Below are 13,868 nucleotides of genomic sequence, written 5' to 3' on the forward strand. Positions count from 1 at the left end.
ATCCAAGAATACTGTACCCAGCAAGACTATCAATCAAAATTGAAAGGGAAATCAGGAGCTTCACTGACAAAAAAAAGACTAAAAGAATTTATCTCCACCAAACCAGCAATGCAAGAAATGCTAAAGGGTCTACTGTAAAAATAAAGAAATAGGAAGCGAAGAAGGAACACAGGGGTATAGAATAAAAATGGCATCAAATGCGTACCTATCATTAATAACATTAAATGTAAATGGTTTAAATGCTCCAATCAAAAGACATAGGGTAACAGATTGGATAAGAAAACAAGACCCATACATCTGTTGTCTACAAGAAACCCACCTCAGAAAAAGAGATGCACACAGACTGAGGGTGAATGGATGAAAAAAGGTTTTCCAGGCAAATGGAAATGAAAAGAAAGCTGGGGTAGCAATAGTTATATCTGAAAAATTAGATCTCAGAGTGAAGGACATAACAAGAGACAATGAAGGCCACTTCATAATACTAAAGGGAGCAATCAAACAAGAAGAAATAACCCTGGTAAATATATATGCACCCAATACGGGAGCACCCAAATACATAAAAAAAAAAAACTGCTGGAGGACAGTAAGGGAGAAATTAACAGCAATACAATCATAGTAGGAGATTTTAATACCCCACTGTCACCCTTCGACAAATCATCTAAACAAAAAATCAGCAAAGAAATATCAATCCTAAATGACTCACTAGACCAGATGGAATTAATTGACATCTTCAGAACATTCCACCCCAAAGCCACAGAATATATATTCTTCTCAAATGCACATGGGACATTCTCAAAGATAGACCACATTTTGGGACATAGGCAAAGTCTCTTCAAATTCAAGAAGATAGAAATCATATCAAGCATCTTCTCAAACCATAATGGCATAAAACTGGAAATTAACTACAATAAAAATAATCCAAAGAAATCAAACACATGGAGACTAAACAGCATGCTATTAAACAAGGACTGGGTTACCAGAGAAATCAAGGAAGAAATTAAAAACATCCTGGAAACAAATGACAATGAAAACACAACAATCCAAAATCTATGGGACACAGCAAAAGCAGTTTTGAGAGGGAAGTTCATATCCTTACAAGCCTATTGCAAAAAAAAACTAGAAAAAAGTGTAACAAATGATCTAACTCTACAACTCAAAGAGTTAGAAAAAGAGCAACAAGAAAAGCCCAGTGTAAGTAGAAGGAAGGAAATAACAAAAATCAGAGCACAGATAAACAACATAGAGACCAAAGAAACAATACATAAGATCAACAAAACCAAGAGCTGGTTTGTTGAAAGGATAAACAAGATAGATGGACCTCTAGCCAGACTAACCAAGAAACAAAGAGAGAGGACCCAAATAAACAAAATCAGAAATGAAAGAGGTGAAATAACAACAGACCCCACCGAAATACAACGGATTGTTACAAAATACTATGAACAACTCTACTCCAACAAACTGAACAACCTGGAGGAAATGGACATATTCCTAGAAAAATATAATCTTCCAAAACTCAATCAGGAAGAATCTAAAAATCTCAATAAACCAGTGACTTGGGAAGAAATTGAAACAGTCATCCAAAAGCTTCCAGCAAACAAAAGCCCAGGGCCAGATGGCTTCACAGGAGAGTTTTACCAAACATTCAAGGAAGAACTAAAAACTATCCTCCTCAGACTATTCCAAAAAATCCAAGAGGAAGGAACACTTCCAAATTCCTTCTATGAAGCCAGCATCACCCTAATACCAAAACCAGATAAAGACAACTCAATGAAAGAGAATTACAGGCCAATATCCCTCATGAACATAGATGCCAAAATCCTCAACAAAATCCTAGCAAATCGACTCCAGAAGAACATCACAAAGATCATACACCACGACCAAGTAAGATTTATTCCAGGAATGCAAGGATGGTACAATATCCACAAATCAATAAACGTGATACATCACATAAACAAATTGAAAGATAAAAATCATATAGTCATATCAATTGATGCAGAAAAAGCATTCGATAAAATCCAACACCCTTTTCTGATAAAAACTCTTAACAAGGTGGGAGTACAAGGATCATACCTCAACATAATAGAAGCTATATATGATAAACCCACAGCCAACATTATACTCAATGGGCAAAAACTAAAACCATTCCCTCTAAGAACAGGAACAAGACAGGGATGCCCACTCTCGCCACTCCTGTTTGACATAGTACTGGAAGTACTAGCCATTGCAATTAGACAAGAGGAGGAAATAAAAGGCATCCAAATTGGAAAAGAAGAAGTAAAGTTATCCTTATTTGCAGATGACATGATATTGTACAGAAAAACCCAAAAGACTCCATTAAAAAACTAATTGACTTAATAAATGAATTTGGCAATGTAGCAGGATACAAAATTAATGCCAAGAAATCCATGGCTTTTCTATACACCAACAGAGAAACTGCAGAAACAGAGACTAAAAAAGCAATTCCATTTACCATTGCACCAAAAAAATTAAGATACCTAGGAATAAATTTAACTAAGGAAGTAAAGGACCTATATGCGGAAAACTACACGACACTGAAAAAAGAGATAGAGGAAGATGTAAGGAGATGGAAGAACATGCCATGTTCATGGATTGGTAGGATCAACATCATCAAAATGTCCATACTTCCTAAAGCAATCTATAGGTTCAACGCACTCCCCATTAAAATACCAATGACATATTTCACCGACCTAGAAAGAACTCTCCAAAAGTTCATTTGGAACAATAAAAGACCCCGAATAGCCACAGCAATCCTGAGAAAGAAGAGTAAAGTAGGAGGGATCTCAATACCAGACTTCAAACTATATTACAAAGCCACTGTTCTCAAAACAGCCTGGTACTAGCACAAGAACAGACATATAGATCAATGGAATCGAATCGAGAACCCAGATATCAACCCAAATCACTATGCTCAATTAATATTTGACAAAGGAGGCACGAATATACAATGGAGTCAAGATAGTTTCTTCAATAAATGGTGTTGGGAATATTGGACAGACACATGCAAAAGAATGAAACTAGATCATCAACTTACACCATTCACAAAAATAAACTCAAAATGGATACAGGACTTAAACATCAGACGGGAAACCATAAAAATACTAGAAGCATCCACAGGCAGCAAAATCTCAGACGTATGCCAAAAGAACTTCTTCACTGATAGTACCCCTAGGGCAATGGAAGCTAAAGAGAAAATAAACAAATGGGACTACATCAAAATAAAAAGCTTTTTTACAGCAAAAGAAACCATCAACAAAACAACCAGAAAGCCCATATTGTGGGAGAACATATTTGCAAACGATACCACTGATAAAGGTTTAATCTCCAACATCTACAAACAGCTTATACAACTAAATAAAAGGAAGATAAATAATCCAATTAAAAAATGGGCAATGGACCTAAATAGAACATTTTCAAAAGAAGACAGAAGGAAGGCCAAAAGGCACATGAAAACATGCTCAAAGTCACTAATTGTCCAAGAGATGCAAATCAAAACAACAATGCGGTACCATCTCACACCTGTCAGAATGGCCAACATCAACAAGTCAACAAACGACAAGTGTTGGCGAGGTTGCGGAGAAAAAGGAACCCTCGTGCTCTGCTGGTGGGAATGCAGACTGGTGCAACCACTGTGGAGAACAGTGTGGAGTTTCCTCAAAAAACTGAAAATGGAACTCCCATTTGACCCAGTAATCCCACTTCTAGGAATATATCCCAAGAAACTAGAAACACCAATCAGAAAGGATATATGCACCCCTATGTTCTTAGCAGCACAATCTACAATAGCCAGAATTTGGAAACAGCCTAAGTGTCCGTCAGCAGATGATTGGATCCAAAAACTATGGTACATCTACACAATGGAATACTATGCTGCCATAAAAAAGAAGGAATTCTCATCATTTGCAGCAACCTGGATGGAATTGGAGAACATCATGCTGAGTGAAATAAGCCAATCAATGAAAGAGAAACACCACTTGACCTCACTCATTTGTGGATAATAAAGAGCATTATAAACTGATGAACCAAAAGATAGATATAGAGACAGTATATCAACAAGTAGACTGTCAAATTACAGTGGGGAGGGGAGGAAGATCTGGGGGAGATAATAGATCAACCGAAGGACTTTTATACATGCATATAAGTACAACCAATGGACACAAAACTCTGGGGAGGGAGGGGATGTGTGGGAGGAAGGGAAGAGGGCAAAAAAAATCAATAAAATATATTAAAAAATAATAATAAAATAAATAAATAAAATAAATGCGCTCTCTCAAAAAAAAAAAAGTTTATTTGAGCATACATCAATTGGAATTGTCATCATCAAACCAGATAGAAGTGGTTGAAATGCTTCATTGACCAGAGCTGGGGAGAGGCTTTTATAGAGAAAAGTAGAATCAGGCAAGGAAATTATTGATTGTCCATAACTTAAAGCTAGCTGGCTGCTTGTGGTTGGTTGTCCTTAGGTTTTGATTTTGTAACCTTAAGGCTCCGACAGGCTTAGATTTTGGTGGTTTATGTAGGCCACCACAGCCTTAGAGCTACTCCAGGCTAATGGCTGCCTTGTTTAATTGATTTAATACCAGCAATGGGCAAAGGCTGGGAATCAGACAAGCGAGATCTGAGGCACCCCAGCTTTCCCCACAGTTTATAAAAACTGGCCAAACACAAGTTTTATCTTAAATCTGTCCCAGATCACATGCAACTCAAAGTACATTGGCCTTCTGCTTATTATTAAAAACCAATCAGTTAATGGTATACTATATATTATCAGATGTTGAACAACAATAATGACCACCTCAGTTTCTAGGTGTGCAGGGCATCATGGCAGATCCATGGGTTTCTTAAACAGCAAGCCAACTTCCATCTCCTAGCAAAAGGGATCCAAAAAAAGAAACTCTTGTGAAAACCCATCTATGGGTCAGTCCTAGTTAACATCATGGACTTGGGATAGAACAATCAAGTTTACAAAATAAAAAGGCAGCTTGCAATGTCATTACTTTGGAAGAATCTTTAAACACAGAATTGTCCACTATAGTAACATGCCAGGTGCCACACTGCTTTCTGAAGACAGTCATTCTTCACATTGAATAAATAAGCAACCGCTAGAAAGTTGGTCATTCCTAGAACTCAGAAAGCCTGTTAAGCCCTTAAAGGATGAAAGGATGAAAGAATTTTTACTTTCTAAAGCCATCTCCACATTTGGCAAAAGAGCATAATTTTGCCCCTGGCCAGGTAGGTCAGTTGGTTAGAGCATCATCCCAATAAGCCAAAGTTGCAGTTTTTGCTAGTCAGATGTTTCTCTACCTACCTACCTACCTACCCCTACCTACCTACCCCTACCTACCTACCTACCCCTACCTACCTACCTACCTACCCCTACCTACCTACCTACCTACCCCTACCTACCTACCTACCCCTACCTACCTACCTACCTACCTACCCCTACCTACCTACCTACCTACCTACCCCTACCTACCTACCTACCTACCTACCCCTACCTACCTACCTACCTACCCACCTATCTCTCCCTTTCTTTCTATAAAAATCCATAATTTTTTTTAAATGAGTGTAATTTTCTTCTCTCAAATGAGTTTTTGGTATGCTGCTGCTAAAAAACAAAATCTTGAGGAAGCTGGGAAGTGAGTAGAGGGTATGGTAATAATGCAATATCCTTTAAAACAAACCTTGCTGGCCGGATATCTTACTCTCTGACCCTTTTTTAGCTTTTTAAGAGCTCCTACCACGCAGTGTTTCTGACCATGATGAAAGAGCAGGCTGTGCACCACGGACCGCAAGAGGATGTTGAGATCCCCCTGACCGGCCAACTGGAGAGTGAAACCAGAAAGAAACTGAGAAGTCTGTAAGTGGCTGGAGAGATCGAGGTATTGGTCAGTGGGTTCAGGAAGGCTAAAGGTAGCAGTAGGGAAATGTAAATTGGGCCCTCCAGAGAAAAGAGCAAGGCCAGTGCCTCTTCAAAAAGCAGGCACTCGACAGGCACAAGGACAAGGAAATCGACAAGCAATGGCCAGCCCTCTCTTTAGAGTGGAGAATGACGAAGATGTGGCTGGCACCAAGCCTTTCTAATTGGCATGACCCCAGGCACAAAATGTTCCAGGTCCCCACTGTACATCCACCCCGTGCTGCACTTCCACGCACCCGGCTGTCACAAACCTTGGTGAGCACGTTGTCTTTAGGCCTCCCGTGCGTCTGTCACAAACTCTCTGGCAGTGGCACCAAGGAACAGGCTGTGAGGGTTGGGGTGTCCTGTATGATCTCCTTCGCGAGTCGGAGGAGATTTTTTTTTTTCCTTTTTTTTTTTTTTTTTTAACAAAAATCAGGAAGAGAGATTTCCAGCAACTTCAGCTTTGGATTCAGTAGTGTCTTAGGACCAGAGACCTCTGAGGTTTCTCTAGGAAAGGAGAAAAGCAAACATCCAAACTTTCAACTTAACTTATACAACTGCACAAACAAATGCCAGAAAACATCCCAAAAGTTATTCTGCCTCATATATGACATTCTACCCCCATTCCTCCCCACTTAAGCTTATTGCCGGTGCTCATTCTAATCTGATTGCACTCAACAAATATTTCCTGAGCACCTATTCTGTGCTGATCTGTGTGTTGATCTTTACAGTAATGTGTACCCGAGAGCCTCTGCCATTGAGGAGCTACCTGGTAAGATTCCACTAGCTTGCAAAGGTGAACAAAGAAGGGCATTGGGTGCCTCTATCTGGACCCCTCGCTGGAGTTTTAACTCTTGCATATACTAACTTGTATTTGGCATCCTCTTGTGGCCTGTGAAATAGGTCTCACCCCACCCACCCCTCGGTCCTCAACCTCTCATAGGTAAGGGTAGGCTAGGTAACTGCTTCCATTCAAAGTGCTAGCAAATAAAACATTTGGTATAAATGGCCATGAAGAGCTCATCCTCAAGTTCCGTTATTGCTTTTAAAGCACAAGTGGTAAACCTTAGCTATCTGCCACGTGAACTCATCCAGCCCTTCCCAGCAATTTGCTTCCTGGGTTGAATTATCATGCAATCTTTAAGGAATCTAAACTAAAAACTTAACATCTGTCGTGTCAAAGGCCTTCTTCCAGGTCTAATTAAACTGGGACACTCACTCCTGACACATTCCCTTTCAAAAATATTCTGATCTGAGAACAAGGAAACACAGCTACCCCTGGAGGTCCATTTACTTGGAAGGACAATAGCCCAAGCCATTGACATGCCAGGATGGCTTGTGTATTGACAGGAGAGGGCCTTAGGGCTTGAGTATTTTGAAAAGCTGTGCCTTGGTGTGGCTTTCCCAGCCAGTCATTCTGAAGGGATTACTGAAAAATCTTACTACTAAATGCGAAGAGTTACCAATGGCACAAACAATGCTGTTTTCCCATGCTGTTTCCAACTGTAACGTTCACTGGGATATGTACAAAATACGGAAAAATCAAGCTGATTGAGCTTGATTTCTATATGCTTAACTTACAGAGTCAGCCTGGCATTTCTGCTCTGTCCCTGCCCCCAAGCTGATCCTCATTAAATTTATTTTTTAAAGTTTGAGGGTCAGCCCAGGCACCCAGGTTGAAGGCCAAATAGAGGCAAGGAAAGAAGCACCAAGCCCATGCCATGTGTGGTCCCTTTATTCCTCGGCTCTGATTGGAAGAATAGCTGGGTCCGAAGGAGCCATCAGCCCCACATTCCACCGATGAAAAGGACTTGGGAGGTCCTGGCACTGGCTCATTGTGTAGTGTGACATATAGACAGGAATTTAGTCCCCATTTTTTAAAGATAATTCACATTCCTTTCAGGATGAAGACCAACATTGAAAAGTACAAGGAAGTAATTCACTGGATTATGGAGAAACGTGGATGTAAGGAATTCTCTACCATTTTCCATTTGTGACTGGCTCTCCTATGTGCATTTCACTGCCTCTCACCTTCTGCCACAAGGAGGCAGAAGTTGCTCATTCCCTCATTTGAGCACCTACTGGTCTATTGAGGTCCTCGCTGCCAGGGATAACATATGGAGAAAGATGGGCACAGTCTGGGATCTCAGTGGGGTTATGCTTTGGTGGTGGGGAGCGGGTTGGCGGGGGTGGTGAAGATAGATGAGCAAGCAGGAAATTCACATGTAGCTGGTTAAGTGATATGGTGGGGAGGGGTGCTATGAGACCACACAGAAATGGATATAACCTAGATTTGGGAAGGTCCAATAAGTCATTATTAACATAAACTTTGGGAAAGAAACAGCCCTTTTACCATATACTGAAGGCATGTGTGGCCCAGCATTTAAGATTTAACAATCACAGAGCTTGCCAGTTTTTGTAGTCTAATCATGGAAAGCTTGAGCCAAGAGCTTAAGCTCCAAGGCAATTATCTAATTCAGAAACTCAAAACCACCATATGGAATATCTTTCAAATTACCAGATCCAACTAACATAGAAATGGCAATGATAACAATGTCAAACAAAGGAATCAAGCGTGGTCTTTTTCTCACTGAGCCAGGACACAGCCTCACATTCTCTCTTCAGGCAGTGCTCCCGTTCCCCAATACCTGTTTAGCCCCTGACCTAACTCGTACAAAATAACTGCTATGGGCTAGGCACTGTCACATATGTTACCTGTTCAAATTACTTTTCATAGTCATGTGAAGTATCTTGAAGAAAGTAAAGCTCAGAGAGGCTAAGGGACTGGCCTAAGATCACCCAGTCATTGTGTGAACATGAGCCACACTCGTGTCCAAAAGCTCTCAGGCCACATTCAAGGCTCATCCTGTTGGCATGCTCAATGTGTCTAGAGCAGAAAAGTGGGGGCCTTCTAAGTCTAGGTTTCATGTGGAGTGACTGAACCCCAGCATGGGAAATCTGGGGTAGGGAGAAGGAGGAATTGGCACCTTCAGTCTCTATAGTGGAAGGACCCTGTCTGCCACCAAGACTTACACAATGGGTTAGCCCCACGCAGGGCAGGTTTAACATGCAAGTCTTATATTAGTCAGGCAGTAAGACAATCTGATCTCCATATCCGAAGATTGAATTGTAAAAAGCGGCCTTACCTGGGTCGGCCACGGATTCAGATCCTTGAGATGCAGCTCCAGCTGTGAGAACGGTGGGCAGAGATCTCATTCTAAGGACGGGGGGGGGGGGGGGGGGGGGGGGGGGGGGAGGAACTTTGGTGGGGGCGACCTTTGGTGGTCCAGGTGCAGCTCCCAGGTCAATCAGCAGTAACAGCCTCTCAATGACCTCCTCCAACATTGTGTTGATGACAAGGGATAACTAAGCTCTCTTAACCAACCACCCCTAACCTAGTTGTGGAGGGAAACCAGTGAAGAGCTTCCCAGCTGATAGTGGGGGAGAAGCTCCTCCCCACTGCTCCAGCCAAAGCTGTGCTCACCAGCTGTCACTTGGAACAGGGATTGTTCAGCTGTCCTTACTAGTTTGGTTCCATTTTTTCAGTTGGGGGGGAAAAATGGACAAAATGAAAATAAAAAGTAACTTCTTGTTGCTAAGAAAACTAATGCTTTAAGAATTTAAATTGTGCTTTGAATGCTTCGAGAGGGCCCAATAAAAAAATAGCTTTAAAAAAAAAAAAAGTGCTTGGAACTAGATATGCACCATATATAAAAGATTGGATAATACATAGAAATGTTTTTAAAACTCTGTAATTCTGTGCTTAGACTATTTAGAATTTTCCAAAATTGAAAATTAAATGTAATCAATTATGAGTGTGGTTTGAGCAAAAATGGTCACAGAATCCAACATGAGACCCACACACCAAGTAAAGATTTTGCCCTACATTAGAGTGTTAATATATATTTATTTTTTAAGTTCAAATAATATGTTTAAGTTATGTTTTCTTTTGTAATGACTCTCCACTTTAGCCTATTTTTTAATTAATTGAGTTAGCAGCCATGCTTGTTATTGTCCTGGGGCTGGTGTGTCACCTCTCACTTCCTCAGTCTGGGCTGGATGGGCTTCAGATGGTGTCTGGCATCTAGCACTGGGCTGGCACATTGCAGGCCTTTGGTAGACAGGTGTTAAATGAATAAATAAATAAATGAAAGTTCAAAATTCAACCCAGCTCTCTCTTCTTGCTCTTTCTTGTAGCCTTTCTAACATGGGAGAATATGGCTCATGGCCCAAACCCCCAAATTCTCTTGAGAAATAGATCTATGTTTTCTTTCTCTTTTCTACCAAAGACATACCCCCCAGCAGACATTCAGATGCGGTTACTCACACGTTTCATTTATTGAGCCACGCACCACCAACTGAGGAGCCCAATATAGAAGGAAGAAAACCCCTTTTTGTTACTCGTCGTAAAAAGGAATTTGATACAAAAATACATATAGAGAGTGTAAAGAGCAAACCTAAGGTAAGTATGGCAGTGGTATTTTTACTTTGTTCAGGTTTTAAGGCTCAGGTGGGATACTCACATCATCTGGGAGCTGTCAAAACCAATACACAATGTGAATACCAACAAGAAATATGTGTTCAACATATGGAGGCACATTGTGGGTTATCACAAATTGACTAGGACTTTTACTAGGAGACTTATTGAGACTCTTCTCCCTAAGGGACTGATATTTGGCAGTTAGATGAGGTTGGGGAAGGAGTAAAGAAAATATATGTTATAATATATAGGTCTCTCTCCTAATAAAGTTTAAATCCATGTTAAAAAAAAGTAATTACATAGTAAATGGATAAACTGTAGTACATCCAAATAATGAAATATAATTCAGTTATAAAAGAAATGAACTATCAAGCCATAGAAAGACATGAAGGAGTCCTAAATTCATATTACTGTGTTAAGGAAGCCAATCTGAAAAGACTAAATACTGTATAATTTCAACTACATACAGTATCATTTTATCTTTGAACATGGTGGGGATTAGAGGCACCGATGTGCTGTGCAGTTGAAAATCAAGTATAACTTGAATCAGCCCTCTGCATACACGATTCTTAACTGAAGGCCAAAAATACAGCTGACCCTTGAACAACATAAGTTTGCACTGCATGGGTCTACTTAGATATAATGAGAGGGTCTTCACAGTTCAAACCCATGTTGTTCAAGGGTCAGCTGTATGACATCTGGAAAAGGCACAACCATGGGGACAATAAAAAGATCAGTGGTTGCCAGGGGCTTGGGAGAAGACAGGAATGAATAAAGGCAGCACAGAGGAGTTTTAGGCAGTGAAAATACTCTGAATGATGCCATAAGTGAATATATGTCATTAGACATTTGTCTAAATCCATTGAAGGTCCAACATCAAGAGTAAACCCCAATGTAAACTATAGACTTCACATGATAATGACATACCAAAGCAGGTTCATTGACTATATGAATAGACCCTGAGGTGCAGATTGGTAACAGTGGTGGAGACTGTGTGTGTGTGTGTGTGTGTGTGTGTGTGTGTGTGTGTGTGTGTGTGATGGGGCAGGAGATACAGGAAATCTCTGTACTTTCTGCTCAGTTTTGCTGTGATCCACTCTAAAAATGAAGCCTTAAAAGAAAAAAAAATCAATCACATACCAGTATTTATGAAAATGGATACTATGAAGTTATAAGTGAAAACTAGCCTCAAAATATTGGTCATTTAAAGTGAGTTAATAATCAGGTCTGAAGCTCAAGAAGGAGGCATTGACGTGGGAATAGAAAGATGTGATAGACGTTATGTCTTCTGTAAATATCTACTGAGAATCTACTATGTCAGGCCCTCTTCTGGGTGTTGGAGATACAGGGGTAAGCAACACATCGCCCTTGTGCCCATAGAACTTCCATTCAGTTGAGGAGACAAACCAATATAAAAAATACTGTTCAGTGCGATGCCAGGTGTTGGTAGGTGCCATGGAGGCGGGGAAAAGTAGGGCAGCATAAGGGCCTCTTGAACTGAGAGAGGAGTTGCTCTAATACCTGCAGGACAATCTCAGAAATGCCCTTTGAGCCTAGGCATGCATGAAATGACGGAGTGAGCGTGAAAATACCTGGCGGAATGGCATGCTAACCAGAGCAAGCAAAGACAGCTGTGAGAGAGGAATAGGGAATGAGCCTGAGTGCCCAGATCAGGTAGAGCCATGTGGGTCATAGTAAGACTCTGGATTTTATCCTGGAATGAGGTGAAACCATTGGGAAGACTCGAGCAAAGGACAAACATCACCTGACTTAGTCTCTAGAAGAATCTTTCTGGCAGTTGTGTGGAGAATACATTTAAGGGACAAGAATAAAAGCAGGAAGTCCAATTGTGAGGCAGGGCATAAGCTCGGGTGAGAGGTGATGGGCATCTCTACTAAGCGGTGGCAGTAAGGATGGTGGAAAGTAGTCTGATTTGGGATATTTTTTGAAGGGAGAACCAAGAGATCTTCCTGCTGAATTGGAAGTGAGGTGTGAGAGAAAGAGAAGACAAAAAAATGAATCTAAGAATTTTGGCAAGAGCAACTCAGTAAATGTTATTTTATCACTTACTAAATTGGAGAGCATAACAGAAACTAACCTTTATGTAACACCATGCAGGTTATAAAGCACTTCCACATATAATGTAAATGTAGCTTTTCCCAACAATTCCTGTGTGGTGTGTGTTATTATCATCCTCACTTTACAGTTGAAGAAAGTGAGGCCCAGAGGAACATACATGACTGTCTCAGGACACTGAGCCCATGTTGGTCAAGGCAATGCTCATTAGCTGCTGAAACATATGATTGATTCCCAAGGTTCTCACTCATGTCACATCTCATCTGAGTCCCCCAGCTCTCTGAGCAGCCCTCCGAGAGGCTGGCTCTGGGGGACCTGCATCCTTTCTTCATGGGTCTCCACCATGCTGGAGTTCTTTGTGTCCAGTTGCATGGACAGGAAGTGAGCCAAGGTCCAGGCTTAAATTTCATTAACCAAAGTGAGTCACATGACCTCACCTAGATGCAAGAAGGCTGGGAAATAATACTGCTGTGCGTCCAGCAGAAAATGAAAACGCTTTTTACTAAAAGGAAAAATAATAACATCCTCAAGTAATGAGGGTAAAATCGTAAGAGCCAGAAACTGACCCTGTCGGCCCAGGTGTGGACACTCCTGGCCTCCCTTCATCTCTTGGGCCCACAGGTAGAAAGGAGGTCGGTGGAACAGTCAGAACCTCTACAGACAGAGAAATTAAGGGAGAGCAGGGGACTCTTCAGGTTGGAGGCCCTAAGAGAAGCCTCAGTTTTCACATTTCCCTGGCCTCACCTCCAATCCATTAATGAAACCTTCCTTGGTGTCTTGCTCCAGCCAGGCTAGTGAACTCCTGCCCTGTCCTGTCTTGGAGCTTTGGGTCCTGCAGTGTCTGTCCCCCAAGTAAACTTAAACGTGCTCCCTGTAGCCAAGAGGAAGGTCCTCACCAAGATCTCTCAGCAGAGGATCCTACCTCATTTATCATTCACATCAGACTGCCCAAACTGGCCATGAGGAGGGGGACATTTGGTTGTTTTTGTTTTACAAATGGCAGTACGTTTGGAGGAGTCTGCTGAGTCAGGCAGAGCACTGCTTATGTGTGCACTGGGGTTCCAGCAGAACCAGCCCGGCCAGCCCGGAGCCAGGGTCTCCAAGGCAGTCAGGGAGAGGTCATGGACAGAGAGCAGCAGAGCAAGCTCACAGACAGCAGCTGCTCACAGCACAGACGCCTGCCTCTGAGGCACCGTTTTTTTTCTCTGGAAGAACTATAGGAAGGTCCAGAGGTGTGGTATCTTACCTTTTAGCTCTTAGCCTCATACTCTGTTCCCAAGAAAATAGTGATGGGATGTAGGCTTTTAGATATGCCACTTACTTCACAGAGATGCACTGTACAACAATGCAACATGTTTGTGGTGATGCCAAGGTAAGCAAACATACTGCACA

General features: G+C 41.4%; 1 protein-coding gene across 1 annotated transcript in view; it reads left to right on the forward strand.

Annotated features, from left to right (window-relative positions):
* Positions 1 to 13,868, forward strand: part of ERICH6B (glutamate rich 6B) — a 62,975-nt gene that overhangs the window by 35,175 nt on the left and 13,932 nt on the right. Inside the window, exons 7-9 of the mRNA XM_036457788.1 lie at positions 5,742 to 5,878; positions 7,824 to 7,913; positions 10,223 to 10,382. Coding sequence (XP_036313681.1) covers positions 5,742 to 5,878; positions 7,824 to 7,913; positions 10,223 to 10,382 — 387 coding nt within the window. The remainder of the gene's footprint in view (positions 1 to 5,741; positions 5,879 to 7,823; positions 7,914 to 10,222; positions 10,383 to 13,868) is intronic.

This window comes from Pipistrellus kuhlii, unplaced genomic scaffold, assembly GCF_014108245.1.
Source record: "Pipistrellus kuhlii isolate mPipKuh1 unplaced genomic scaffold, mPipKuh1.p scaffold_m20_p_3, whole genome shotgun sequence".
Taxonomy (NCBI): domain Eukaryota; kingdom Metazoa; phylum Chordata; class Mammalia; order Chiroptera; family Vespertilionidae; genus Pipistrellus; species Pipistrellus kuhlii.